Source organism: Gossypium hirsutum, chromosome D12, assembly GCF_007990345.1.
Source record: "Gossypium hirsutum isolate 1008001.06 chromosome D12, Gossypium_hirsutum_v2.1, whole genome shotgun sequence".
NCBI classification, from domain to species: domain Eukaryota; kingdom Viridiplantae; phylum Streptophyta; class Magnoliopsida; order Malvales; family Malvaceae; genus Gossypium; species Gossypium hirsutum.
This window is the reverse complement of record NC_053448.1, coordinates 25,737,079-25,762,990: the sequence shown is the minus strand read 5'-3', so window position 1 is coordinate 25,762,990 and position 25,912 is coordinate 25,737,079. Positions and strand designations below refer to the sequence as shown.

Genomic DNA, 25,912 nt, shown 5'->3' with positions numbered 1-25,912 from the left:
AAATAATCAAGTTTTACAGTAAGATAAGTAAGTTCAATGCGATTTTAAACTTATTCGAGATGTGCTAAAATTAATGTTTTTCGAAACAAACACTTAACGAGGTTTCAATCTAGAGTTTTTAAAACAAGTAGATGATGTAGCCTCCAAGATCCGACATAACATCTAGATCGAATTTAGAATGTTATATTTGGAGTCACTTTTAAGGTTTTGTCTTGTATCGGGCTTAGGTCCTTGATTATGTTATCTGCTTTTGTAATTGGGTTTGTGTTCTTTATTATATGGGACGATGTCCCGATGCTTGTTTTCCTATTCCTCTATTTTATGAAATTTTTATCTTTGTCAGAAAAAACAAAAATCACTACTTCACTAAAATTCTTGTTCTATACTTTGATCTATTCTTAGCTTTAGAAACCTCGCTGCGAATTGCTAGAAACGGGCCCACTGCATTTCTGGCCCATAATTAAGTTTGGGTCTTAGATTTTGTGGCCGAACAGACTCATGCACTTGGGTATGGGATAGGCCCCACCGAACTGAAGAATAATCTAAGAATGTATTCAAATAAAAACCAAATATGACAACATTACCATAACTTTATTACTATACACTGATTTCTACATTTTAGTTTTATACTTTCTTAATTTCGAAATTTCGATCATCAACTAACAATATTTATTTATTTTGTTAAAGTTAAGTTTCATTATTTTCAACAAACATAAAATAATATATGTAATGTTATGATAATTCGTTGATACATTTCACATATTATTAAAAAAAATGTAATTTTAATTAATAAATTTAACTGAATTAAAATTAAAATTTTAAAATCTGAAAAGTATAAAAATTAAAAATAATTAAATTAAAAAATTATAATTATAATGCGAGACTAATAGTAAAAAATAATCTAATAAAATTAATTACTATCATTTAAATTAAGGCTAAAGTTTACGAAATATAAAAATTAAAATTAATGTAATATTATCTACCGAATAATCGATCTAACCTCTAGAAGACTTCTAAAAATTGAGTCCACCTCTCAACAATTGTCGTTATTCTCGTTTTAAACACTCGTTGTTGTAGTTGTAACCTAAATATATAGGGAAAAAATCGAAGAAGATGGTGATAGACAAAAAGAAGGAAAAATAATCGTAACATTCACCTGTACTATCATTTACTAGGTGACCAGAAAAAGACTATGAAAATTAGATGATCAATCAAAGAAAATCGCCTCGGGGCGTACAGAAGACATGAGCTCATTGCATGTGATTAAACTATCATTTTTAAAGACAAAAGTAAGATACGAGGAGAGAAGATATTTTTGCTGGTTAGGTTGACAGTGTCAACAAACATGGGATTCTCCTGGAAGTTGTCCAAGTGCTTACAGATATGAATCTTACAATAACAAAGGCATACATATCATCTGATGGAGGATGGTTTATGGATGGTAAGGGTTTTTTTTCTTAAAACCTGCTTGAATTGTATGTTAAATCCCAGGTTAACCAGTTACTTGTATGCTTTAGTCTTTAATGTTGTTGACAATGATGGCAACAAAATTAGAGATAAGGAAGTTATGGACTATATTCAGAGTGTAAAAACTTACCTCATCCTTATTGTTCAAAGTCAAATAATCTAGTTTTCCTGTCCACTAAAAAACGTTGAAAGATCAAACAGATTTGTGGTATTGGTCTGATCAATTCTGCTTCTGCATCAGTTGCTTTTAACGTAATGCATTGCATGCATCATCTATTTACCATTGTAACATCCATGTTTTGTTATTTAAAGATACTCTGTGTGGTTTGGATTAAGGTCCCAGCTGTATATGAAGAGATGATTTTGTCTGGTTGCACTCCTGATAGGAAAGCTAGGGCAATGTTGCGGTCTGCTCTGAGATACATGAAGCAGGCAGTGAAGTTATTGTTGACAATCCATAATCCATATGGCTAAAGCAAGTCATGGCTGAACAAATTGTTGTTTGAGTTATCAGTTTGAGGTTAGTAGACATGATCTTTTGATGTATGAACATTTTGTATAATTCCATCGTGAAAATAAGCTTGTTTTCTGCTCACAAGTTACTTCGTTTAAAATAACCTACAATAAAGTGTTCTTTAGTTGAGAAGTATGGACCTGTACATTTTTATTAAGTATTTTTAGAAAACTGATGTCAAATTGGAGGATTCAATATTGTTGAAAACTTACTGATGGATTAATTTTAATCCATCCAACAGAAAACTTGTGCAACCTCTCATGCCATCTCAGCCTGGGAATGTGGGGGCTACTTGTTGTTCAGGAATAGGTACCAATTTGATCAAGTTACTGAGGATGCCATGGTTAATAGACTGAGCAGTTTCTCCCTTGACGATAACAACTTTGAAGCGGTGAAGCAGCTTTGTTGCAGCATTGCCAGTAAATTTGATGTTTGATCTAAAAGTTTTTAAATGCATGTTTATATATTTTGGAATTATGTTGCCACTGGAATCTTGTTTTTCTCCTATTGCCTATTGGGAACTGAGGCTTGTAATAGGGGGTTGACTTGTTTGTTTATGAGGATGACTAGATCAAATGCTATATTTGGAAGTTGTTTTGCTGATCAGGATGGCTTTTATTTTGCTGATAAATGGAGAAATCAGTTGAAGTATTTGAAGGATATAAGAAAAGAGCTTTACATTACTACTTGTTCAATATCATTAATATATCATTTGGAAAAGCTTGCACGAAAACTAATTCGCAACCTTGATTTCAAAGTAATGTTGTATTTTATCACACTAAATTTATCTTTATTCATTCTAAATATATGAATTATTTATATGTTAATTTATCTTATATATCATTTACTATTATTTTATTTATAATATTTTAATTGTATACTATAAATTATTAGCATTTTAATCGTATACTATAAATTCGTCATTACTATATTTTTCTCTATGCTATTAATTAGTCACGAAATATTAATTATACATCATATATTATTAAGGTTATAGTTACACGAGAGTTCGTTGATTTTTGCTAGGTAAATACACATTCAAATTTTAGATTAAATTATATATTTTTATTAAATTATATTTAATAATAATTTTAAATTATATTTTATAGTATTATATATTATGATTTTAGTACATATAAGAATATATTTAATATTAAGAATTTTATTAAATTATATATTTTTATTAAATTATATTTAATAATAATTATGTTAAATTATATTTTATAGTATTATATATTATGATTTTAGTAATTTAATATTAAGAATATCTAATATTAAGAATTTTATTAAATTATATATTTTTATTAAATTATATTTAATAATAATAATGTTAAAATATGATTAAATTATTTATTACTGATATTAATAATCTTATTAAAATTTAATAACAATAACAATAATCATTTATCTAAACAAATTTCTGCTAAGGGTATTCTAGTTATTTTAGCTTTTTTCCTTATGCTATTACACCTCCATTCCATTCAACCAAACATAAGAATACTATTACGCCTTTATTCCATTACATTCAACCAAATATTTGATTTGCTATTACGTTTCTATTTCAAAACAGCGAACTAAACGTGATGTTCTTCACTTTTTTCTGTTATTTTTATTTTCTCAGTGAAACAACAAAGAAGAAGATATGGCGTGATGAGTTCAAAATGCTCGGAAAGCAACCACCCATCACAAGAAATTCCCCAAGAAAAACAGAATCTGTTTAAATTTTTTTTAGTATCAATAACGAAAGGGAAATTACCCAAAATTCCGACAGCTGTTATTCCATGTCTTTTTGTGGGAACTTGGTGGCGTTTCTGGTGTTCTTTGTTGCGTTCTTTTTCTTTCCTTGGAAAAATTCCATTCTCCTCTAACAGGATTATGTTTTTACCTATCTTCCATTAGCTTGTCTGTGTTTGAAAATCTTTGTTGGTCTAGGAGCTAAACAGGTCGGCAAAGGGCTCAAGAAACGAGGTTAATAATTTCTTCCCCTTTCTGGGTTCCTTTTATTCACTTTTATAGTTCTATTTCTGCATAAATATAATTAGTTTTCCTTCCACCTTCCATCATTTCAACAGACTGCGTGCGAGACAACACTTACATTAAGCTTTCATTTCATTTACTGAAACCACTATTGTGCTGTTCATCAAAATGTTTTATAGCCACGGTTTCGTACTTTGCCAAAGACATCGCTACCTTTTCCTTATTTTTCTCTTGATTTTAAGCACAACCCAAGTTAGATACAAAGCTGAAGGTACGTAATCAATAAAATTTTCATCACAACCAGTAAGTTTTGAAAATATTTTTTGAATTAATGAACACAATTTTTTTAAACTTGTTTTTAATTCAGGTAGACCAAATCCCAAATCTGATACCTTTTCCAAGGTAAACCAGCATACAGAACAGAAAACTATATTTCTTTTCCTCTGAAGAGCATACAATGAATGTTAAGAAGGTCTGTCTTCTTTTTTTTTTTCTTACGTTTGATAGAAAGTAAATGAAGAAAAGAAAATATTGAGCGGTCAGATAGGGTCAAGGCCGCCAAGGTGTGATAGAAGATGCAGTTCATGCGGGCATTGTGAAGCCATTCAAGTGCCTACAAATCCGCAAGTCAGAAATGGGAACAAGAATTTCTCAACGTTACTCTTTGGCGTTGCTTACGCAAGAAGAGTTGATAACTCCAACTACAAGCCCATGAGTTGGAAATGCAAATGTGGGAACGTCATATTCAATCCCTGAAAATAAGTTTGACACAACAAATTCTAGGTTCTTTAATACCCATTTTTCAACCTTGTAAATCAGTGTAAGAGAAATATATAGTATTGTTCTCTTCCATGTAAGAATCATATGTTCGACGATGCTACACCTTCTTACAATTATTTTGCTTTATGTGCTCCATGATTAAAAATCACAGATGATCATCTATTGCACTTCATATCCAGCTTTGTGTTGATCACTTGTGCATAAGACTTAGCAGTTTTGTGACCGCAACAAGAGCCTCGACGTTTAGGCCACCCAAACGAACGAGAGCCAACTTCGAAATGTCAAGTAAGGAACAACAATATTACTCTCAATGATCATGATCGACCAAGTTTCGACCAAAAGATCTCAAACTCTTCATGCTCGGGATCTAACTCCAACAAGATACAGTGCCTGACGAAAATCAATGCAAAAACAAAGTGATAAATGCACAAGAGCTCTTGTAAAGGGTTCTTACAAGTAGACAGATGTACTGGAAGAAGACGGTGAGGAAAACTGAAGCAAATCCATTAACACTAAGTGTAGCGACAAGTGGTGATTGGTAAGGTAGATAAAAAGGAAATGTGGCTGACAATAAGGCTAAACGAAGAAAATAAATAGAAAGAACTTCAAAGAGAATTTTGAGAGTCAGAATATTAAAATATCAAAAAGTCTTTTTATCATTTGTGAAAAACCAACAGTGTTTTAAGAATATGGGTTGTAAAACTAGCAAGTAATGAGAATAATAATTAATATTTTTCATTTAGGAAGGCATTATGGTTCCTTTTATTATGGAAGGATTTTGTAGGTAATGGTAAATAATGAATAGTGAACAAGAATTTATTTATTTATTTCTAAAATAACGGAGAACCACTTCATGTTACAAAAAAGGTTAAGAGTAAAACCACTTAACTACATATTTGATCTAACAAGCCAAATTTTCTAGAATATCTCAAGAGTAAATGTAACCTAAAAATTGTCATATTTTGAGGTTATTTCCCTTTTTTATACTTTGGTGAAGTAATATAATGGGAAACATCTCTTGAAGTGCAAGATGAAGATTGTTCCTGAATAAGAGTTTTCCTAACTTGCTCCAAATATGAGTTATTCTCAATATAGTTATTTTAAATAATGGTGATATTTTGACTCTTCTGAAAAACACAACTGTTTCAAATACAAGATATTCCAAATACAATGATTATTTTGAATATAACTATTTCTAAAATGTCATTATTCTAAACAAGAGATGTTTCAAACTTTACCTATTCTTTTTCAACAACACAAGATGATAGTTATTCTACTTAAAGCCTTGAACATAGCTATCACTACAACAAAATTTACATTTATTGACAGAAGTTTATACTAACGGACGATATCGGTCGGCATAAGATGCTGGAATGTGAATTAGAATGAGATATACCGACGGATTTTTTAAATCTGTCTGTAAAAGTCCAGGTTACACTAACGGCATATTGTGTTTCCGTTGCTAGGGTGAGATGAAAACTACGCGCTCTCTGCTCTTCATTGGCGGTAGTGTTTTATATAAAAAAATAATTAGAATGAATTTAATTTTGATGTTTTCCCTAAATTCCTTTCCCGTCTTTTTTTCTACTCTTTCTTTTTTTTGTACATTCACGTACAGGGTTTTAACTTTTCCCCCAATTCTTTTCAAGGTGTTTTTGCAGTCATCTTTTCAAAAGTTCTTTCTCATCTTAAATTTCAACTAATTTCTACCTATACTTACCAATTTCCACTAAATCCATACTGGGCAAGTTGAATGTAACATCTCAAAGGCTTTTCAACTTCATCTTCTCCTCTGAAAGGCATGAATGAAAAGCAATTTCGAAGTAGAAGGTAATGAATTTCGATTTTTTAAAACCTCGCTTAAGCTTTCTTTTCCTTCTGTTTCCTTGAAAGTAGAAGGTAATAATTTTCGAAATAGAAGATTTGTTTTTTGCTCAACTTTTGTCTTCTTTGCTTAACAATAGATTCCTTCAAGAAGGGTATTCTTTTTTATAGAAGAAGGGTAAAATTAGTACACATTTATTTATGGTTAGCCTTCCCTCATCTTGTCGGGTGCCCCTAAGGACTCCATCTTCATGGATTTCTACAACTCATTTACCTTCATAGCTTTGGTTCTGTTCCTCTCCGTAGTCACCTTCAAGTTCTTATCTGCAAAACTGAGACAAAAATAGAGAAAGAACAAGTACCACCCCATTGCCAGCACGTTTGTTGACCAGCTCCTCAACTTCACAGCTTTAAATTTATTTTAATATTACAACTAGAAACTTGTAAGACAATAAATTTGGATAAAAAAATTTACAAAGTTTGACAGTACTGATGGATTTTAGCTCTCTATGTAACACCCGATGCATTCTCCGGATCTGGGTATGTAACATCACAGGTTGACCCGATTTAAAAACACATCTATTTGCTTTTCTTTCTAGAAAAGTTTATAATCCATTTTAGTAGATATCCCCTATCTTCAGAGCGATATTCCTTTAGTTTAAGATCACTTTTATTCGTGAGTGCAAATTAAATAAAGATTCGTGCATTAAGGATGCACGGAATAACCCTTTAGCAGTTATTTAATTAACATCAATGAATCATAAATATTGTTATGTCGTCAAGGTTTCCATTCAACATTCGATGTTTTCAAAATGTCATTCAATATACATAAAAATTTTGAACCGGCGGTTTCTAACAATAGGCCTAACCTCCAGCAAATACACGTTAACTCTGAAAATTAAGAAAGCTTACAAACGGCTACAGATATGGTCGTATCTCTTCGAGCACCATACTTAACCTAAAAACTTGAAAGGAAGAAAAAATTGGGTAAGTTCGTATGAAGTTAGTGAGTTCCCGAGAAAGACGATCCCATCTTAATTACTATTAGACATTAGGAAAAAAGGACTCAACTAGTTCTCCATATTTGGCGGATACATTACTCTAGCCTGCAGATCAACTAGTGGATGATACCACGAACTCAACTCAGCCTATTGGCAAACAACATCGACTTCTATACTCATGGATGACAATCACGGACACATCTACTCCGAGAATGTGCCACTTGTGTGAACTACCATTTATGACAGGTAGGCTTACTGTTCATGCTTTCATGCAACGTACAGTACCATATGCACTTTTTTTTTTTACTTATTTTCTTCCTTGTGCTAGCTTTTGATTCCCGGTTACCAAAGAATCAAAATTTTCCTGTATCTTCAAATCTGCTCATCTAAGCTATATAACATCACCTCCATATCCTCCTAACTCCCCTCCTTGTATGAACACATAAGTGTTCTCTCATAAAGTCGGATTTTCACTATTCACAATTTGCATCCAAGTGACATATAGCCGTAGTTGCATAAAGTCACGGATGTGATTTGTTTCCCCAAAAATCACAGGATTTGTAAAACATTATATTTATATATTTTAAAAGGGACAATAGCAAATTTTTCCCTCTACTTTAACAAATATTTCAATCCCATATCTTTTACTTTCAAAATATGTAGTGTCTATCAATGTATTTTAGATAATTGAATTTTCCATTATCCAAAAGCAGTTAAATTGCTACAGTTCAACAAAGCATCCACAAGATTTATAAAAGGAAAGACGATTATTTACAATTCAACCATTTCCAATTTGAACAAATGTGAATATTAAGGGTTTCAACATGATCAACCTACCTCCCCACTAATCTGATTTGTTTAGTCTTTTTAATCTTCTTCGAAATTGCATTTTTAGTAGAATGAGACTTGCCAAAGAATATGCCATTTTTTTCACGCTAGATAAAACTGATATTAAGCATTCCAAATCATCTTCAAAACAGCAATAAAAAATTTGCCCCTTAAATTTGTATAAAGCCCAAACTAGTTCCTAATTCCAAGAACCCATAGCTCAATGTGTTGGAAAAATTCCGTGGCGTTATTCATAAAACCTAGCGATTATGTTAATAAATCTTTACTAAGTTAGCATACGTGCTCTAAGTTAGGCCATCCATTCATTTTTCAGCTTTCAACCAAAACAATTTTATCTATTATTCTTGAGCTCCGATCTATTAGGGTGTGGACTCTAATTTCACAAATTGATCACACAAAATGAAAACTTCATTAATATTTAATGGGAATAATATATTTTAAAAGGCTAGAAACCGAAAAGTTGAACTCCCTCAAAGTATAGAATTTATTTGGGAAAATAAATCAAACTAGATTTTGACAGAGTATTGACACTTAAGTGGTGTGTGTTTTATCTAGCCAATAGTCACTATATATAAAGAGAAAAAAATAAGAATCTCAATCGAACAAGGGTTAAATAAATAATATTATTTTAATAAAAAATTTCATGTATTCCCTATTACATAGGGGTGGCGGCACCCCCTTATGGAAACTAGGGTTGTTGCCCCTTGCTCTGTAGATGGGTCTCCATATATGCCTCTTGTATTGGGTATTGATTATATGTGCCATTTGGTCTTTAAATCAGATCATAATTTTACCAACTCAATTGCTAAGTCAACTCTTGCGTATTGATTAATCGCTAAGTCATCTCTTGTGTATGGTAAAAAAACACATTCACTGTAAATAGTGATACATACTATTTATTTCTTAATTCTTTGTTTTCATTCATTCATTCATCATATTGATTCAATTGCAAACTATTTAGAGTTGTACCGAATTAACAAATAGTTCGTGAATATATATAATTAGGGCTCAAATAATTTTAACTAAGTTTCAACTTTTCATTTATTAATTACAATATTACTTAATTATGGAATCACTTCACTACAGAATCATAACTAAAGGTTCCTTATTATACACTATTACGAAAGTAAAATAAATTTGATGTAATAATCAAATGGTATGAATTTTGATTATGTGAACCTATTTTAAAACTTCACCTATTGCCTAGTGGTTTAAGTACATAACTGAAACAAGTCAATAACCAAGTGCCGTAATTAAGCTTCCGATCAATGGTGTTTAATTAAGCTGAGGTTATTTCAATAAGTTAATGAGAAACCAAGCCAAGTGTTAAAGTTGATGGGATATTTCATTGGCGTATTTCTATATCTGGCTTATCAAAAAAAAATTATTTATAAAATTCAAGCATCTTCCATGTAGACATTGACTAGACATGACTTCCTTCCATACGTATTGTGTACGAATTTTCGCTGTTTAAAATCAATCAAATAAATAGTAACTAAGCTTGTAAGCTAGCAAATTCCTGAATGACAGCAGCACAATCAAAAGCCGTGGGGCCATTGCTCCATATTAGGTGTTTTACTTCTAAATTCTACAATCAATCTTCCGATCAACGAGAATGGCGCATGTAAAAATAAAAGACTAGTTTAACAATGGCTGCTGCAATCAAAAGTCAGTATGAATCCATGATTTAATTCTTTTGACATGATATAGTTTAGGTTGTATTCGGTTGAATTGGATTTTTAGATAAAAAATAAATTGAATCATTTTATTCAATTATTCATTATCGAAATATCCAAAATTCATTAATTACGATTTGTTTTGGTAATTTTTATCGAATTTGAGTTTTGTAAAAAAAATAATATTACCTTATTTTGGGTCCAAAAATATTTAATAGAGTAATTCTTGATTTTTTTTTCTCACAACAACCATAATACATGCTTTAGATACATCTATACATTTATAAAGGTGAATTAAATAATTTAATTAATATTGTAATAATCAATAAAAGTATTTTAAAAAATCATTTTAAGTTAAGCTAAGTATATAAATCATCAAAGTTGTTAATAAAATCTAATATATAAATCATCAGTATACCTAATGTTTTTGTGTCATTTTTTAATTAGTTTAATTAGTTATAACTAAGTGATTACAGTATGTCATATAATTGATTAAATTCGTAACTATCAAACATATATAATTGTGAAAAGTTGTTTCTTTTATAAATAAAATATTATAAAATTTAATAAACTATTTTCTTAAAATTAGAATTATGCTTATAATTATTATATAAAAAATAATTCACTTACTCTAATATAAAATTATATTTTTATAATCTTTTTTATGAAATATTTTCATAAACTTTACTTTTTTGTATGATCATATCTAGCTATTAATGTTATTAATAATAATAATAATAATTTATATAAAATTTAAAAATCTAAATTCTAAAATACGATAATTTATATATAAAATTTAAAAATCTAAAAGCTCGAAGGGGTGACTACCACCTGGATCCATCCGCTTCAGTTTCAGGCTCTGAACTAACTATACAAACGTCAAAAAAAAAAAATCCCCCTTTTGGCACTAACAGGATTTGAGATACAAAGTTTAAATTCTAATCTAAAATTGATATAGCAATGCTATAGGCAGTTCATCTCTGCATCAAGCAGCGGAGCTTTCATCTACGGAACAATCATGATTTTTTAACTGCCAAGGCTAATTAAATTTTCAATCTCTTTATTATCTTTGACTTTGGGTATCAGGAAACCACAAAAGCTTGGTAAAAGCAACATGGAATGTCCTTTACTAGGAGAACAATTGTGTCAAGATACTTTAATAAGAAATAGGTAGATTAATTTTTACACATTAAATTAAAAAATAAATTGATTCTTTCTGTTAAAATTTTATCTATTTGCGCTATTAAAAATTAGTATGATTGACGGAATAACTAAACAGTGACATGTGACTTGCTACGTATATGTCATATTGATGTATATGGATCAACTTTTAACCGCATAAATAGATAAAAATTTTAATAGAACTAATTTATTCTTTGATTTAATGTACAATAATTAATTTATCTATTTTTTTAATAGAGAATAAAATATAATCTGACTTTTAATACGATAACCTTTATGGTAGTTTTACCCAAACTTCATTCACTAAATTTGGTATTTCAAGAGGCAAGCTCTCCCTACATCTTGCATCAAATTTAAGTAAACATATGGATAATCCCAGGCTGACAAATAACATTCCCTGAGGTCATCAAAAACCTAAACATTTTCTAAAAGCTTCAATGTTGTATCAAATAGCAGTAGATAGGGGTGAGCATTCGATCGAATCGAATCGAATCGGATCGAAAATTTTCGAGTTAATCGAGTTTTCGAATATCATTTTATCATCCTAACTTTATTTGAAGTTTTCTCGAATCGAGTCGAGTGAGATGGAATTCGAATCGAATCGAATCGAATATATTTGTTCGAGTTAAATTTTAAAAAATAATTTTGGGTCATTGTAACCATTGTCACCCATCGTAATAAAATTTATCCACCTTAATCAATTTTTTTATTAACTTTCATCACTTCATAATTTATTTATTAATTTTTTATATATTGGTTAGCTTCTTTGCTTGCTTAGTTATTTCAATTATCTTCAGATTCTTGTCACTATGTATTTTAGAATTAAAAAATATATTATATGTAAAAATATGATTTTTTAATAAAAGTTATTTTAAAAATAAAATGTGAAATTGATACCAATATAAAATTTTAACACGAATATTTTATGGCATAATTAATAATTCAATTTTAATATAAATATTCAATATGACTAAACAATTCAGTAATATAAATAATATAAAATGTGAAATTTAATTTATAATATAAATAGTAGATATAAATAAAATTATTACTATTTATGTTTAGTGATTTTTTTGGATAATTTTGATTTTTTATTTGAGAGTAAAGGGTGAGAAGTAAAAGCTTAGGGGAAAAATAAAAAGTTTTGGGGAATAAAAGTTTGAGGGAAAGTAAAAGGGGGCAGTAAAATTTTGGAGGGAAAATATTAAAAAAAAAAATTGGAGGGGGGAGGATTTGGGATAGATGGGAGGTGGGATGGGAAGGGAATAAAAGTTTTAGGGGAAAAGTGGGAGGGAGTAAAAATTTTGGGGCAAAATAAAAGGTTTTGAGGGTTTTTGGGAGTAAAATTTTGAGAAAAAATAAATGGGAGAGTAAAATTTTGGTGGGAAATGGATTTTGGGTAGATTGGGGGGTTAGGAGGGGAGGGGAGTAAAAGTTTTGGGGGGAAAGTGGGAAGGAGTAAAAGTTTTGAGGAAAAAGTAAAAAGATTTGGGAGTTTGGGGTAAAAATGTAAAATATTATAGTTTGATATTCGAATTATTCGAGTTATTCAAATTTGAAAACTCAACTCGATTTGAACTCGAAATTCAAAAAAAATTCGAGTTGATTCGAATAACTCGATTAACTCGAATAACTCGATTCGTTTAACTCAAAATTTGATTTTTTTTTTCGATTTTTTCGAGTTGAATCGAGTTTTACTCACCCCTAATAGTAGAGGTTTACATAGAACTTTTTTTTTGAAGTAATAACTGGGATTTTATTAAATTGAAAATAAGAATAAAACTTAACAAAAATTGGACCCAAATAAAGTCCCAAATCAAAATGAATTCGTAAAGACTAGGCCTAAGAAAAAAAAAACAAAAATAGAGAAGCTACCTAGGAGACTATCCAGATTCTAACAAACCAAAAATGAAACGAAGCAAACACAAATTAAATAAAATAAATATTTCAAAAACCATCCCAGTCAAATCAAGAAACGTCTGGAAGCTATTAATTCTGATGACTAGTCATTTCCAATGCTCCAGAACATCATGTCGATAGCTATCCCCAAGATCTTTTAACTTTCTTTTGCTATCTGCTTTCGTTACTTTCCTGCACATATCTCCTTCAATCTGGTTCCTTAAGCCAAGTTTCTGTCGAGGCAAACGCATGACCTTCCAGATCTTCTCCCCTTAGATAAGTATCTTCTTCTTTCTCGAGCGCGGTCTTTGGTAATCTATGAGCATGTGTATTCTCCGATCTGTGAATATACTGAAAAATAACTTCTTGAAAATCTGTTTTCTTCTTCTGAATATCTCTGATTATGGCTCCGATAACTGACTTGTCATTTGAAGTTGCTTGACATTTTTTATAACTGTTTTTGAATCCCCCATAAGACAGACTGATTGGATACTAAGTGAACTTCCTAATTTTGCACCTTCCGGGCACGCATAAGCCTCTACTGCGAAAGGTGAGGGGACGTTTCTGTAGATAACCGTCTTTAACACCATTAAGTTTCCCCTCAAATCCCACCCTACCAAACCTGTCGCTGAACTGAAGGTTTTACTGTCGAATGCTGCATCAAAATAGATTCTCGTTCTTGGTATGCCCTCCTATGTTTTATGACTTCTGTTTATACTATCGTTCTTTTTCAAGTTTTTTAAACCTTCAAATTCTACCAAATGTCTTTGAATTTTTTGTGCTAATTCTTTTCCTGTTGTGTTTCTTCTCTCGTGTACCAATTGATTTCTGGAGTACCACAACATCCATAAAGCGTACCAGAATAGCTGACACTGACCATTGTTGCTTCTCTTGAAAACCCAGGTAAGCCACTCCCGTATATATTGATTCGTATTATTCATAACCCCTGAAAGATTTAATTGTTGCCAAACTTCAATTGTCATAGTGCATTCATGGAAGACATGGACACTTCTCTCAACTGCCGAACAGCATCGAGGACATCTATCATTGGTAGTAACCCTTCTGTACCTTAGATTAGCAAAAGTAGGTATAAAATCCCATGATATTCGCCAGACTGTAAATGTAATTTTTGAGGGAAAACGTAGGCTCCAAAGTTTCTTGTAAAATTCTTTTAAATCGGTCTGTAATAAATAATCATTAGGAACCCAATTAGCATCTTGTAATAGTTTATAAGCACTGCGGACCGAGAACTCGCCGGAAAGTTCTCCTCTCCACACCTGAAAATCCTCATGCTCAAACTCTGCTAGGGGAATCTGCAATATTTTCCTAGCAATTTCCTCTTAAAAGGTACTGTTGACCACATCCATTTTCCATTTCCTACTAGATAAATCTATAAGATCCGAAATTGACTGTAGTTCGCTTCTGTTTGTTCTGTTTTGTGCACCAATTTTGTCGACCCCCTGAATCCAGTTATCTTCCCAAATGGAGATGCTATCCCCTCTGCCCACCCTCCAGCTCAACCCTTTTTGGAGAAGACCTTTTGCTTCCCATATACTCTTCCAGGTAAAAGAAGGTAAATTTCCTAATTCTGCAGATAGGAAACTAGAAAACGGAAAATATTTTGCTTTAAGGGCTTTGGCTAACAATGAACTTGGAAAATTAATGAGACGCCATCCTTGTTTAGCTAGTAACGCGATATTGAATTGGCTAAGATCTCGAAAACCTAAACCTCCACATTCCTTTAAAGAACAAAGATTTTCCCACGTGCACCAATGAATTCCCTTTTTGCCTTTTATTTTCTGCCACCAGAATTTAGCAACAATGCTCTCCAATTCTTTACATAAAATTCTGGGTAGTAAGAAACATGCCATCCAATAAGTAGGAATAGCCTGAAGTATGGCCTTTATAAAAACTTCTTTGCCTTCTTGAGATAAAAACCTGATACTCCAATAATCGATACACTTCTTGAAACGATCCTTCAGATTCTGAAAAGCTTCCTTCTTTCGTCCCACCATATTTGGCAAACCCAAGTACCTCTCTGTATCATTCGACCTACGAACCCCAATAAATTGACAACCTGACTTCTGTCCTCTTCCAGCGTGTTTTTGCTAAAAAATACTGTTGATTTTTCAAAATTTACGCTTTGCCCCGAGACAGATTTATATTCTTCTAGTATGTCTTTGAAAATATTAGCGCCTTTCCTTGTTGCTTCCCCAAATAATATGCAGTCATCAGCAAATAAAAGATGAGATATATGTGGTCCATTCCTGTTAATCTTGACTCCTTTTGAAATACCTCTCTTCATAGCCAATCTTAACAGACTCGATAAGTCCTCTCCGCACAAAAGAAATAAGAACGGACTTAGTGGGTTGCCTTGTCTTAAACCTCCGGTTGGCAAAAAATTAACTCTAAACCCATTAATGATTACTGAATAGGAAACTGTAGATACTCATTTCATAACGGCTTTCACCCAGTTAAGGTCAAATACCATCTTAACCATGATTTCTTCAATAAAACACCATTCAACCCTGTCATAAGCTTTGCTCATATCCAGTTTTACAGCCTTTAAACTTTTTTTCCCGTCTCTTCAGCTTTAACTTATGCAGTACTTCATAAGCTAACAAAACATTGTCTGATATCAATCGACCTGGTACAAAAGCGCTTTGAGCTTCATCAATACATTTCCCAATAACAATCCGAAGCCTATTAGCTATTACATTTGCTATAATTTTATAAAGTACATTGCAAAGACTGATAGGCCTAAACTGTGACATATTTAAAGGGCACTCAACTTTGGGTATAAGCACTATATTTGGAAAATTAATTTGACTAACCTCCATTTCACCATTCAGCATTCGGAGACAATAAGATATGACGTCCTCTCCCACTATCTACCAACATTTCTGGTAAAATGCTGCTGGAAAGCCATCTTCCCCTGGCGCCTTCATTGGACCCATGTCAAAGACAACTTCTGTAACTTCTTTCCTGGAATATGGAGCTGTAAGTCTTTGATTGGCTTCCTCATTAATACACCGTTCGACCCCTGATAATATATTATCATAATTCCCCCTTCTACCTGCCGAAAAAAGATTCTGAAAATATGCCCGCGTCGTAACCTTAATATCTTGAAAAAACACCATCTCTTCTCTTTTTTCGTTCTTTAACTTGTGAATAAAGTTCCTCTTCTTTCGTTGTGAAGCGTGACTGTGAAAGAATTTTGTATTTTTATCTCCAAACTTCAACCATTTTGTTCTGGCCCTTTGTTACCAATAGCATTCGTCTTTTTCAATCTCAAAATTTAAGCTTATTTTAGTATCAATCAGTTCAGCTAAAGTCATATCATCCCTTTCAGCTACAACCAACTCTTCAAGCTTTGCAGTCAAAATTCTTTTAGATTTTTTCCTGTTAAATTGAATTCTTCTAGCCCATTCCTTCAAACCTTCTTTTGGTCTCTCCAGTCTCTGAAGCAATTCCCCTGAAGAGTTCTCCCACAAAAACTTGACTTCATTAATAAAATATTCCTCCATTAGCCACCAGGCTTCAAATCTAAAATTACTATTCCAAGCTTTGATCTTCATATTTCGTTGTATCCAAAAGAAGAGGACAGTGATCTGAAAACGTACGAGTAAGATGTTGGACTTTCACCTCTGGAAATAACCCGATCCACTCTATGTTAGCAACTCATCTATCAAGTCTTTCTTGGATATTTGTCTCCGGTAAATTACCTCTCTCCCAAGTGAACCAGTTGCCTTCATATCCAACGTCAAATAAATAACAATCTTCTAGCGTTTTCCGAAATAACTCCATCCTTCTTTCATCTCTCGGTAGCCCTCCTTTCTTCTCAAATCCATACATGATTTCGTTAAAGTCGCCACACACCAACCATGGCAATACCTCACCACCTGCTAATCTCTTCAAAACTTCCCATGAATCGTATCTGTCTTATACATAGGGGAACCATAAAAGCTTGTAAATCTCCATTTAGCTCCTTTTTCTTTATCTTCTATTGACACGTCAATATGTCTTTTAGAAAAACTACGCAGCATTATATCCATGTCGGTTCTCCATGCTAAGCATAATCCTCCTTTGTGCCCTCAGCTTCAACCTCGATTCCATATAGAAAGCCACATCTTCTACGAACAATTTCTATCTGTTGTTTATTAAGTTTTGTCTCCATGAAGAAGACTATTTGGGGATTATTTTCCTTCAGTAAATACCGAAATCTTCTAATTGTCCATTGTCTCCCCAGACCACGGACGTTCCAGCTTAAAATTTTCATTGCTCCAAGTCGGTTAGCCTCTTGGCAGATGCCGATGTTAAAAAGATAGTATCTTCCATCTCAACCCTATTTCGCTTTTTCCCCTCCTCCCCTACTAAGGTTGCATCTTCCGCATCATACTCCATATTTACTTTTCCTTGAAGGAATTTAAGTTTTTCCTTTCATTGACCAACAGATGGTCCTCCCCCTTCTAGCTTAAACCCCAATATTGAATTAATGGAATTCGTCTTTCTCCCTTTCAAATTTTCATCCCTAGGACTGAGCCCCGACGATCTGTTCCCCATCCAATCTCTTTCACTTTTACTTTCTCCCTCTTCTCGTAACCAAATACTATTCATTGCCAGAGCTCTATGAGATGGAGTACGCAAAGATAAATCCCAACCCATCTCAATGATCTCCTCCCCCATCATCATTCTTGCCTCATAGTAGGAATCATTATGCCCCGAACGGCCACAGAAAAAACAAAACAACGTTAAGCGTTCATATTTAAACTTAACATACGAACAAAACCCACAGCTCATAACCTGCTTTTTCCTTCTCAATGGTTTCCTAACATCAATCTGCACTCTAATCCTCATATAATTACGATATTCCTTTCCTAGATTTGAAGCATCATACTCTAGGAAAATTCCAATAAAATTACCCAATTGTATCGCTAAATTCTTTGAAAATAAACCAACTGGAACATCATGGACTTGTACCCAAAAGGGAACAAAAACTAGAGGTATTTTCAATGGGTCTTCACCCCTCTTTAATTTGCACAAAATTAGTAAGTGGTTATTAAAGGTCCACGGTCGACCTTTTAAAACTCTCTCCATATCCATATAATGAAAAAACTTGAAAAGGTACCTTTTCTCTCCTAGATCTCTGATTTGCACCCCACAGACAGGATGCCATAAATTAGCCAGAGTGCTCTTCATGGCAGAAAAATTAATTATTACTTGCTGTTAAGAAGCAACTCACAAGCTGATAATCTGTTACTCCTCTTTGCGTAGTTGGATCTGCCTGGACAATCAAGATTTCTTCTTCTTCATTGATCGATAGATTTGCTAATTCAATCTCCATACTTGCACCGCCTTCAAAATTAGAGAGGGAATATCTTGAAGCCGACGAACACAAGACTTGAAATAAAAAACCAGAACGATAACGAAAAACCTAATAACTCATGCCAGAGGCGGACGTGCAAGGGCAGTAAACCCATAGAACTATTTTTTTTAACAGAAGGGATATTATTAATTTAGTTATTAGGCTTAAGTAATATATGTTTATTTAATATATTATAAATTATAAATATATTTTAAATAATTTAAAAATATTAAATTAAATTAATTTTTTCCAATTTAAAAATCCAAAAACCTATAACCTGTCCAAATAATCAACAAAACCGTTCAAATGGAAGCGGACATTAAGTTGATTTACTTAGTTTTAACCTAAAAATGATCTCCCCTGTCAAATAACAAATGCCGTAAAAAAAACAAAAACAAAAACCAAGGTAGAGAGAAACACGGTGGGTTTTCGTCGTATTTTACTTCCCAGTTCTGAGCAATGATTCAAGTTCTAAAAATAACGATGGCTGGGACCGACCGCTATTAATTGGGAGATATGATTAAAACTCATCCTTCGGAAAGAGTATGAAGGCAGAGATTTTGGTGCAACAGTCTCACGTGTGTGCGTGTGGTGGTGGGGGACATGGAGCTCCATATTCTCCATCTCCTTAAAACTGTGAAGACAGACACACCTCCGAGGAAAAGGCTGAGGTCCACAGCAGCAAAACAGGATTCTGATTCCGACAGCCTAGTTTTTCTTTGTATGCTTAAAATTTCAGTCTCTACTTTCCTTATACAGAAAGAACAGCAAGGACACGAGTCACACCTAAAGATTCCCAGTTGATTTAGATATTGTAATCAGATTGGATGGTACGTACTGCCACGGCCCATTTTGAAATTGGATTCTAGCTCTCTGTTTTTCCTGGATTCTACAACTTGGTCTCAATCAAGATCACCAATTCTTTGCTCTGTTTAGTGTCTATAAACAGCTTTATCTTGTAGACATTTTTAACTTATTGATGGAATATCAATTTCTCAAGTAGAAGAGTAAATTTCTTTTCGAGATCATAGTTTGAGAAAAAAAGAAGAAGGAAGAACCTTCGGTCGATTCCTAACCTGGTCACGTTGGCAAAGAGAGTGAAAACCAGGGTCCAAGAGGAAGAATATTATTATTAAGGCTTAAAGGTGGTTAATCGCATAATTACAAGCCCTTAAAAACCAGTCTGTTTTGTACCCCAGAATAGCTTACTGGGCCAAAACCTTCGGTCACTGTCCTTTGAAGTGAAGTAGTTTACCATCCGCCTTAGAATTGCAAGCCCAAAACCAATGACTACCATCATCTGCAAATTTATCCATTATCTGTATGCAAATATGAAATACTATTGCCTATGGAAGTGGTGAAAGTGTCCCAACTTTCAACAAAACCCAAATTCAGTACATTTTAGAGCCTCTAAGACTACAACTCGAGTAAGAATTTTTAGAGCCTCAAGAGTATGCATCATTTGCAGCCATCAAATATTCAAGCGAGAGCATGTAGTATGGCATTAGCTGTGCTAAATGCATTGAAGAGTGAAAATTAAACACGCATTTGGCAGGTTAAATCTTACATTTATGACTTGTAATGTTATATTTTGAAATAAAATTATATTATTTAAATTTTCAACATTTCAATCATCTCCTTAAATTAAGTTACGAACTTATTTGTAAGTTTTGAATCAATTTATTCTAATCATTTTCTTCTCTAATAAAATTTAAATCTAATAAAAAACAAAATTATCTTTTTTTTTCCACGGTGAATCAATAAATATCACACTTTAAAATTATAAGTACTAAATTTACTGTGCTAATTTATTTATTATTTATTAATATATTAATTATGATTATAATTATGATTAGTTTCATCGACATATATTTACTAATTAATATATAAATCTACTAATTTATTATATTTTTATGAAAATTGATTCTTAAAATTAATGACAATAAACTTGTTCAAAAATGAAATAAACAAAATTATGTAAGAACTGTCGAAACCACCTTTTTTAAATTTGAAAAACGGGGATTGACTTTTAAAATGAAAACGGAGTCGCCACCGATCTTTTATTGTGGTGTGATCAGATCACCTTGAAAATAATTTTAGGTCTGCGAATTTTTGAGAAAACAGGTTCGGGAGTTGATTACGCACGAGGAAGGGTTAGCACCCTCGTGACGCTCAAAATTGGTACCGATTTGATTGTTTAATGTCTTAATGTCGAAATTTTGAAAAGATTTTAAAATACGATCCTTTTATTTTGAATGAATTGGAAGATAAGGCTCATTTATTTTAAAAAAATAAATTGTTATACTCAGTAAGTTAGAGTGCAACATTTCAAATCCTTAAAATTAAGTTTATCCTTTGATTTTTAAAACCTATGCATTCTGAGAAGGATATCCGATTATTTTGGTCAGATGAGAAAATCGAAACCCAGTAAGTTAGGGTTTGATTTCACAAAATTCCTAAATATCGAACATTGTCTTTATTTTTAAAATCCTCATCTCGAGAAAATAATATGTCATATCCAATGTGTTAGGACACAACGTGTCGAATTCCCGAGAATGAGTTTTTATTTAAAATTTGTATGTTCGGAAAATTTTCGATTATTTAGATTCGACGAGGAAAATTGGAACCCAATACGTTAGGGCTCAATTCTCTTGAGGATTCCAAACTTCGAGTATTTTGAAGATTTTTGAATAAATTGGTTTTAATACTTAAACGATATTTGACGTAACCTTTTAAATGAATGAAGAACGATTGAATAATAATGTACAACGCGAAATAATTGTTCGTAAGCTAAAACGTATACTAATGAATGTCAGACAATCAATAAATATAAATATACAATACAACAATAATAAGAATCCCATATTATGTGTTGGGCAAATGCTAATATTAAAAGCTAAAAAATTAAAAGGAATATCAAGTAAATTAACACGAACAAGTTTTAAAATAAAATAAAATAAAATAAAAATGAATAGCATGCAAAGGAGGAAATTTAAAATTATCAATATGCAATAAATTATATGCATAAATTTCGTCATAACAATATATATACGAGTTTGCAATAGATTTAATGGAAAATAAAAGAAATACTATGTGAAATTATAATATTAAAATAAATTTTGAAGCAAATATATATAATGTATATAATATACCAATTAATATACATACATTAGTCTAAATAAGTAATATATATATAAAATGAAAAGTTTAATAATAATATAAATAATAATATATATAATGATATAAAAGTTTAATAACATATAATAATATGTATAAAAAAATCAAAATAAAATAGAATAAAGGACTAAAGTACAACGTGCGAATTACATGGAGGGCCAAATGAGAAAATATTCCCTCCCTTCCATAACGCTTTAGTATGGACTAAATTGAATAAAAAAAAAGCAAATGCACGCCTAAATTTAAAAGGGATAAAACAGTAAAAAAGGACTAGATTGCAATGCGCCTGAAAGGAGGAAGGGTCGTCTGCGCAAATAACCCGAATTACAGAAACGCGCGGATCCTTCCGCGGGTCGGGTCACCGCGCGGGTTATTGAAGCTTAATGGCTAATACAGCGCCGTTTTAGGGCCACTGGAACTGGCCCTAAACGGTGTCGTTTTATGCACTAAATAAAATACCCTCTTAACCCTCAAATTAGAACCCTAGGCCAGCTTAAACACTAGCCCCCAAAGCCACCCTTTTTTTCTTGCGCCGCTTCACAATCGAACCCCCCCCCCAAATTCACTCCGATCTGAACGAAGGAGGGCTTCGGCGACGCACCGACCTAGGTACCAAATCTAGTCTCCTTCTTCCTTTTATTTTTGTTTTTCGTATCAAAGAAAGAAGAAAAATCAAAAGAAACGTGCAGTAGAAAAACGTAGAAAAAAAATAAAAAATAAATAGTCAATCACCTTTTCAAAAACTCTGTTTTTTCTTTTCTCTCAATATTTTCTTTTCTTTTGTATTCAATCTGTGTATCAAAGAGAATCCTTTACAGTGTTTTTTTAATCGGCCTTATATCCGAATCCAATAGAAGAGAAAAAATAAAAATCAAAATAAAAGAATAAAAATCCATCCCTTTTCTCTGCTATTTTTTATATTTTATATTTTCTGTTGCTCTTGTTGGTGTTGTTTGTCTGTTTGCTGCGCAGATACGCCAGCTGGAGACGCACGTGGCGTGGACGAAGGTGGCCGTACGGAGGCGCGTTGGCTGCGGCGCTGGAGGCTATCAGAAACCCTAGGGTTTCTGTTTTCGTTTTGGGCTTCAATGCAATTGGGCCGGAGTATTTGTGTTTGTAACCGGGTTTGGAGATTGAGCTAATTAGGCTTTGGTTAGGTTTGGGCTAGGGTTTGAGTCTGGTGTTGGGTTTCTCAGGTTTGGGTATTGTATTGGGTATTAGATTAAAACGATTTGGGCTATGCTAGGCCCATGTATTTAGACTTTGGACTTTTAAATGTTGATTTGGTTTATATTTTTTTTGATATTTTTTTGTTTATTTATTTCGGATTTGGGCCGGGCAAATTAGGCCTATTACAAGAATATTCCACCCTATATCTTATATTTCGCTGTAATCTTACATAATTTTAACCAATTATGCCAAGTGACTCTTGACCACCTAATGCTTTCTATGCAGACATCTCAAAAAACATGGTTTAAGTTGTCTCGGGTCCCCCAATCAGCTAGGAAACTATCCTCCAAGTGATGCTAAGCAATCTAAAATAACACCATTATTTAGAGAACAGCCATCAAGATCCAATCTACTAGAACTCTTCTTCATCCTAGAGACCAGTATTGGTCTACACCAGCATGAGGATTGAGGACAATCGTAATCAAAAGAATCTTTTTCCACCCAAATTTACAATTTAACTCAACAAACAGCCAAACGTGGTTAACAAGAGGCACCGTACATCAGTAGTGAAAGCAACTCACCAGCTTGGAGGGAAAGGGGAAGATGATAAACAAAGAAAATCCTTTAGATGTATTCACAAAAGCAAGCTCTTTCCCAAAGTCTGAACAAATGAATCCAGTGCAGAATGATGACTGATGAGCTACTCTAAAATGCTTGATTTAACCAGAGACTTCCCAATCATTTCATTGCTAGCAGAATTGGAGTATAACTATGGCAGTCATAGATCACCCAAGTTGTTCATTCATCACATAAAAACAACGTAAAACTAGCTATTATTTGGTATGCAACACAGAGTGAGCTCAGAGTTACAGAACATATTAAACAACATAAAGCTGGTTCTTTTATTGTTTCTATTATCAAAATAGGATGCAAGATTTACTCTCTAATCATATAAATTATCTAAGAAAGCTCTCAAGGCATGTACATGGACAAGAAAAGAAAACCAGGATACAGCCATACAATTCTAGCTCTGCTTAAGCAACTTTGGCTGGCAGTGCAAAATATTCTTTTGGCACTGAATTCATATCCAAAACTGCCTCACCAATATTCAACATTTCATCAATGCTGCGCCCATTGAATCTGCTTAATATCAATACCTTCCTTCACCATCTCATAAAGTGGACTCATTTCCCTCAATTTCTCAACCTGTTTCACAGTAAGCTCAACTGCCCTATCTATCTCTTCCTCAGTAGTAAACCTTCCAATCCCAAACCTAATCGAAGTATGTGCCATATCCTCATCCACACCCAAGGCTCTCAGCACATATGATGGCTCCAAACTAGCACTAGTACAAGCACTCCCACTAGACACTGCCACTTCTTTCAATCCCATCAACAAACTCTCCCCTTCGACATACGCAAAGGACAAGTTCAAGTTCCCAACATACCTCCTATCCATACTCCCATTCACCACCACCCCATCAATCTTCTCTCTAATCCCATTCAATAACCTCTCTTGCAACCCTTTAATTCTATTCTCATCATACTCCATTTCCTTCATCGCCAACTCACACGCAGCTCCCATCCCAACAACAAGCGGAGTAGGCACAGTCCCACTCCTTATCCCTCTCTCTTGCCCACCTCCATTCATTTGTGGCTCAACTCTAATCCGAGGCCGCCTTCTCAAATACAAAGCCCCAACTCCTTTAGGACCATAAATCTTATGCCCACTTAAACTCATTAAACTAACGTTCCATTTCTCTACATCAACCTTAATCTTCCCTAAAGCTTGTGCAGCGTCAGTATGAAAAGGGACATTAAATTCTTTACAAATTTTACCGATTTCTTCAACCGGTTGAACCACACCAATTTCGTTATTAACAGCCATAACAGAAACTAACCCGGTATCGGGCCGGATTTCTTTCACTAACCTATCCAAATCAATAAGCCCGTCCGACCCGACAGGCAAATAAGTCACCTCAAAACCTTCCTGTTGAAGATGCCGACAAGAATCTAAAACGCATTTGTGCTCTGTTTGAGTCGTGATGATGTGGCGCTTCTTGTCTTTGTAGAAATGCATAACGCCTTTGATTGAGATGTTGTTCGATTCGGTGGCGCCGGAGGTGAAGACGATTTCTTTCGGGGAAGCCCCGATGAGTGCCGCTACTTGTGCGCGGGCTGTTTCGACGGCGGTTTCAGATTCCCAACCGTAGAGGTGAGTACGGGAGTGAGGGTTCCCGTAACGAGATAGGTAAAAAGGAAGCATCGAATCTAAAACCCTAGGATCCACGGGGGTAGTCGCTTGCATGTCGAGGTAAAGCGGACGGCCCGAAATTTTCACACCTTTCATGGTGATTCCTGTTGGGTACTCATACTCGGAAGGGAAAGCGACAGAAGCCGCGGTGGAGAAGCAGCGTATAGCGGCGGTTCTGTTGGTTTTGGTTAGGGTTTGACGAAGAAGCTTTGAGGCCATTTCTTCTCCTTTTCTCTTGGAACCTTTTTTTTTTCAGCGTTATAGCAAAGCAAAGGAAAAGAATTAGTGCGGGTGACGAACGGGTTTTGATAAAACTACGATAACCGACTTTATGTCTCCCAATGTTAACACGTGGCCCGACTTTCTGCCACTAAAGAAAGAAGTGAATACATTTTAGTTTAGTTTAGGGTCAAGTCCACGTCACTTATTAGAAAAAAATATACCATATTTAGAAAATATTCACTTATTTTATTTGAAAAACTAGTTTAAATTTTGCTGTAAGTTGTGGTTTTAGTTATTATACTTTAATTTTGTCATCTTAATCTTTACATTTTTAAAGTTTTAAAAATTCAATTTTGACTAAATTATAGCTGGTAAATTCATTAAGTCCTATTATTTCTAAAATCTTATACGACAAACACACTCTTACATGTGTAATGCCACAACAATTTGTTATTTTAATATTTTACTTTCAAAAAAGTGAATTAACGGATTTAACAGCTATAATTTGTGTCAAGATTAAAATTTGAAAATTTGAAGAGTATAGGGGCTAAAAGTG

General features: G+C 33.2%; 2 protein-coding genes and 1 long non-coding RNA gene across 4 annotated transcripts; 2 read left to right on the top strand and 1 right to left on the bottom strand.

Moving 5' to 3' along the window:
* Window positions 1–1,296: 1,296 nt before the first annotated feature.
* LOC107947439 (uncharacterized) lies at window positions 1,297–2,664 on the top strand. Its single transcript, XR_005921566.1, has 3 exons — window positions 1,297–1,441; window positions 1,518–1,987; window positions 2,223–2,664. It is a non-coding gene; the product is annotated as an uncharacterized lncRNA (long non-coding RNA).
* Window positions 2,665–3,570: 906 nt separating this feature from the next.
* LOC107947438 (EPIDERMAL PATTERNING FACTOR-like protein 2) lies at window positions 3,571–4,910 on the top strand. 2 transcript variants are annotated; one of them, XM_041106612.1, is made up of 4 exons: window positions 3,573–3,949; window positions 4,054–4,229; window positions 4,326–4,360; window positions 4,466–4,910. In XM_041106612.1, exons 2-4 carry the CDS (start codon window positions 4,127–4,129, stop codon window positions 4,712–4,714), a joined length of 387 nt encoding a protein of 128 aa, XP_040962546.1. In that variant the 5' UTR covers window positions 3,573–3,949; window positions 4,054–4,126; the 3' UTR covers window positions 4,715–4,910. The 2 variants fall into 2 exon arrangements, with proteins under 2 accessions (XP_016737584.1, XP_040962546.1); XM_016882095.2 differs by having other exon boundaries at window positions 3,571–4,229.
* Window positions 4,911–23,759: 18,849 nt separating this feature from the next.
* LOC107945333 (cysteine desulfurase, mitochondrial) lies at window positions 23,760–25,420 on the bottom strand. The gene has a single exon (XM_016879293.2). It carries the CDS (start codon window positions 25,351–25,353, stop codon window positions 24,001–24,003), a length of 1,353 nt encoding a protein of 450 aa, XP_016734782.1. The 5' UTR covers window positions 25,354–25,420; the 3' UTR covers window positions 23,760–24,000.
* Between the last annotated feature and the right edge of the window lie 492 nt (window positions 25,421–25,912).

Excerpts from the sequence above, each read along its gene's own strand:
- LOC107945333 (XM_016879293.2), bottom strand. The coding sequence starts at position 25,353 with ATGGCCTCAAAGCTTCTTCGTCAAACCCTAACCAAAACCAACAGAACC.
- LOC107947438 (XM_016882095.2), top strand. The coding sequence starts at position 4,127 with ATGTTTTATAGCCACGGTTTCGTACTTTGCCAAAGACATCGCTACCTT. Across the intron at positions 4,230-4,325 it reads AGTTAGATACAAAGCTGAAG|GTAGACCAAATCCCAAATCT; the intron begins GTACGTAATCAA and ends TTTTTAATTCAG. Across the intron at positions 4,361-4,465 it reads AATCTGATACCTTTTCCAAG|AAAGTAAATGAAGAAAAGAA; the intron begins GTAAACCAGCAT and ends TACGTTTGATAG.